General features: G+C 48.9%; 1 protein-coding gene across 1 annotated transcript in view; it reads right to left on the bottom strand.

Moving 5' to 3' along the window:
• The window catches only part of LOC126385946 (E3 ubiquitin-protein ligase RNF123), a 181,353-nt gene that overhangs the window by 136,708 nt on the left and 40,329 nt on the right, over positions 1-4,316 (bottom strand). Inside the window, exons 23-24 of the mRNA XM_050037990.1 lie at positions 3,613-3,696; positions 1,114-1,221 (exon numbers count right to left, since the gene is read on the bottom strand). Coding sequence (XP_049893947.1) covers positions 1,114-1,221; positions 3,613-3,696 — 192 coding nt within the window. The remainder of the gene's footprint in view (positions 1-1,113; positions 1,222-3,612; positions 3,697-4,316) is intronic.

Below are 4,316 nucleotides of genomic sequence, written 5' to 3'. Positions count from 1 at the left end.
TGGCATAGGTACGGCATAGGAGCGGCATAGAAGCGGCATAGGTACGGCACAGGAGTGGCATAGGTACGGCATAGGAGTGGCATAGGTACAGCATAGGAGTGGCATAGGTACGGCATAGGAGCGGCATAGGTACGGCATCGGTACAGCATAGGAGTGGCATAGGTACGGCATAGGAGCGGCATAGAAGCGGCATAGGTACGGCATAGGTACGGCATAGGAGCGGCATAGAAGCGGCATAGGTACGGCATAGGAGCGGCATAGAAGCGGCATAGGTACGGCATAGGAGCGGCATAGGTGCGGCATAGGAGCGGCATAGGTACGGCATAGGAGCGGCATAGAAACGGCATAGGAGCGGCATAGGAGCGGCATAGAAGTGGCATAGGTACGGCATAGGAGCGGCATAGAAACGGCATAGGTACGGCATAGGAGCGGCATAGAAACGGCATAGGAGCAGCATAGGTACGGCATAGGAGCGGCATAGGTACGGCATAGGAGCGGCATAGAAGCGGCATAGGTACGGCATAGGAGCGGCATCGATTCGACGCTGAAGTATAGATTCTGCCTTAAAGCCAAAAGAAAACAACAGTTGACTAATTTATCCAGTATCGTTCCTAACAGACCAGAACATATCAGGTATGGAATTAATCTGCAGATTCTCCGGTTTAAAATGAGACTGAAACTTTTCTGTGGACGTCAGTTTTTGAGACACGACGAAGGACAAAATCTGTCCAGTACCAGACGGTGAGAGGAGTCGTTTTTAGCCGAGCTGATTTGAGGGAAACCTGCGGCCCTGACCTGCTGGTTAAGAGGAGGGAGGAGTCAGCTTTCAGTGACGGAAAAAACAGTCAACGAAACAGGTGTTTTTAAACTACTGTGAATCACTGCAAACACGAGAGATCCTTCAGCACGCAGTCATACATGTACACACAAAATATGAGGCTGGCTGGTCCAGTAGTTTGTGAGATGAGCTGCTGACAGAAAGACTCACATGTAACTATCAGCAAAAGGTCAATAAAACTTGACGGACGGACTGACAGACACAGACACAGACACAGACACAGACACAGACAGATAGACAGACAGACAGACAGACATGTGGAGGACGGGGTTCACCTTGGAGTAGATGGTGGCGTTGATCCAGGCTAGTCTCCTGCTGAGGTGGTTCAGCTTCTCTGCAAAAACCTTCTGGCTCTTCTGGAGCTCGTCCAGGATGTCTGGTCTCTGAGGGGCACAAATCAGCGTCATGACATCACCCGTGACTTCACCACTGTCACCATTACACACACTGCTTCTGTTGGTGCGGTCTGAGGACGCCAGAGGACGGAGACATGAAGCTGCATGTGCTGAATGAACTCATATACATGTAGAGCTTTGTTTGTGTGTGTACATTACATCTCCATCCATCCATCCATCCATCCATTTAACCATCCATCCATCCATCCATCCATCCATCCATTTAACCATCCATCCATCCATCCATCCTTCATTCCATCCATCCATCCATCCTTCATTCCATCCATCCATCCATCCATCCATCATTCCATCCATCCATCCATCCATCCATCCATCATTCCATCCATCCTTCATTCCATCCATCCATCCATCCATCCATCATTCCATCCATCATTCCATCCATCCATCCATCCATTTAACCATCCATCCATCCATCCTTCAATCCATCCATCCATCCATCCATCCATCCATCCATCCATCCATCATTTAACCATCCATCCATCCAACTATCCTCCTGGAGGACCCCGAGGTGTTGCCAGACCAGATGAGATCTATAATCCCTCCAGTGTGTTCTGGGTCTGCCCCGGGGCCTCCTACCAGCTGGACCAGGAGGATCCTGATCAGATGTTGAACCACCTCAACATGAAGGAGCAGCGGCTCTACTCCGAGCTCCCTCCAGATGTCTGACTCCTCCCCCTATCTCTAAGGCTGAGCCCAGACACCCTACAGAGGAAACTCATTTCAGACGCTTGTATCTGTGACCTCATTCTTTCAGTCACTACCCAGAGCTCATGACCATAGGTGAGGGTTGGGACGCAGATGGACCAGGAAGTAGAAAGCTTTGCCTTCTGGCTCAGCTCCCTCTGAATCACGACGGTCTGGCACCAGCATCACTGCAGACGCTGCACCAAACCACCGATCCATCTCACGCTCTATTCTACCCTCACTGTGAACAAAACCTTGAGATACTTGAGCTTCTTCTCTTGGGGCAGTAACTCTCCCAACCCAGAGGTCCATCCATCAATCCACCGTTCTCCAGCAGAGAACCATGACCTCAGACTGGAAGGAGCTGACTCTCATCCCGACTCAGCTGCAAACCGCCCCAGGTCATGCTGGAGGTCACAGTGTGACGACGCCAACAGTTCCACATCATCTGCAAAGAATTACCACCTTAACATGGTGGAGGGGTTTGTGTGTCCCTGTGTTGTCCGGGGCTAACAGCCCCTGGTAGGGTCTCACGAGGCACAGAGGTCCCAGGGGAGGGGCCAGACTGAGAGCAGTTAAAGAAGACCTCGATGAAACGCACATTTGGGAAAAGAGACCTCGCCCAGTATGGGGACACCAGGGCCACGGAAGCTTGCCAGCAAGCGTCTGGTGACTGGGCCTTCGAGCCTCAGCCCGAATAAATGACATGGAGCCGCCGCCCTGTGGGCCCACTACGTGCAGGGACTGACATCGGGGCCAAGTGTATTGTGTGCCGGACAGCAGCCGTGCTGACCCCCGGTGTCGCAGACAGGCTGTGTATACCTCCATTACATTATATTCCTTTGTTCCTGTGTGTCTGAGGTGAGTCTGTTGGATACTGCTGAGTTCACGTCACAATGTTTGGTTTGTTGGTGATTGCTTGTGAATAAATGTGGGACAGCTCATGGACATTATACGTTTACAACTCATACTTTGAGGATATGAGAGTTCTTAATAACATAAATCCAAGTGAAGAACTGTTGCTGACATGTCAGGAGGCCATGTTCACGAGCCAACTTCTGTGGAAACAAACTACAACTCAAACACAGAAAACAACCTGAATGATGGGACCTGAATCACCAACTCCTCCTGCAGTCTGATCACAGACTGTCGTCACAGCTGTGAGTTTGCTTCAAACCAAACTAACTTTAAAGTTAATTGCAATTATTTCAATTTGCATAATGATGTTAGTGTCTGGCCTTGTTGCAGTCGCAACAGGATTTTCACCTCCCTCTGCACTCACTGCCAACACACCGACAGATGGTTAAAGTCCCTCCTCACCTGCAAACTCCAGGCTCCATCCTTCATAATCAATACAGAGTATTTGGTTTTTGTGCAGACAATCGTCCTCTGTGATCATGTTGGTCTTCAGGTTTCTGCTGACACGTGTGTTCTGCATGAAGCTAATGAGACGACAGGCTGACAGCTGTGTGGACTGGAGCACAACCAATTACCTTCAACTGAGCTCCAACAAACAAAAACTAATCACCTCTGACTTTATAACGAGTTCACACTGACAAAAACAAACTGATGAAGAGAACCATGAAACTGAAACATTCAGTTAATGTGATAAAACACAGGAAGGGTTTGAAACAGAGACAGAGCCTGAAGGAACCCAACACACACTGATCTTACTCTGGCAGGGCAGCGTGCGATCTTCTCCTCCGTGTCCTTCAGAGCGACAGCGTATTCATGGACGTCATCTGAAACCACCACCATCTGAAAGACAGAAAAAAACTTAAGGATCTTGTTTTGGATCTGTAATATTCAACCAGGAGGCCGTCTGGTCGGCAGAGTTTCCTGTTTGCATTGTTTTATTTGCTTCTTCACTTTCAGTTGCTGCGATCTGTTCACTGAGCTGTTTCAGCCCCATCGCTGGTGTCACTGACAGACAATGTATGAAGTAGCTGTGTGTTCTCACGGCATTTTGACTGTAAAAATTAAACCATATTTGGTTGATTTCACGGACGTCATGGGTTCTCTGAGTGCTGCAGTTGGTGAGCAGTGATTTTTGATCAACCTTTTAATTCTAAAATCATCTGTTCAGGCTGTTGAGTAGAGAGAAGAAGAAGAAAGTCTGTCTGTGGACATAAACTCCTTAAAGGACAACTTCGGTATTTTTCAACCTGGGCTCTATTTCCCCATGTGTATGTGTGCGTATGATTCATGGGTACCGCTCGTTCTAAAATTGGTTCAGTATTGAGGCGCGAAACGAGCTAAAACAGTAACGGGGGCAAATGCGTCCCGTATAAAAGTGCTTTTTTTTCGCCACTGACCGGTTCAGATCGCCAGTGCTATCTCTGTAGATAGCATATTGTAGCGGCCCTGGGGCAGTGGTG

The sequence above is a fragment of the Epinephelus moara genome, chromosome 24 (assembly GCF_006386435.1).
Source record: "Epinephelus moara isolate mb chromosome 24, YSFRI_EMoa_1.0, whole genome shotgun sequence".
Lineage (NCBI taxonomy): Eukaryota > Metazoa > Chordata > Actinopteri > Perciformes > Serranidae > Epinephelus > Epinephelus moara.
Note: the sequence above shows the minus strand (reverse complement) of the source record. Positions and strands in the feature narration are given on the sequence as shown.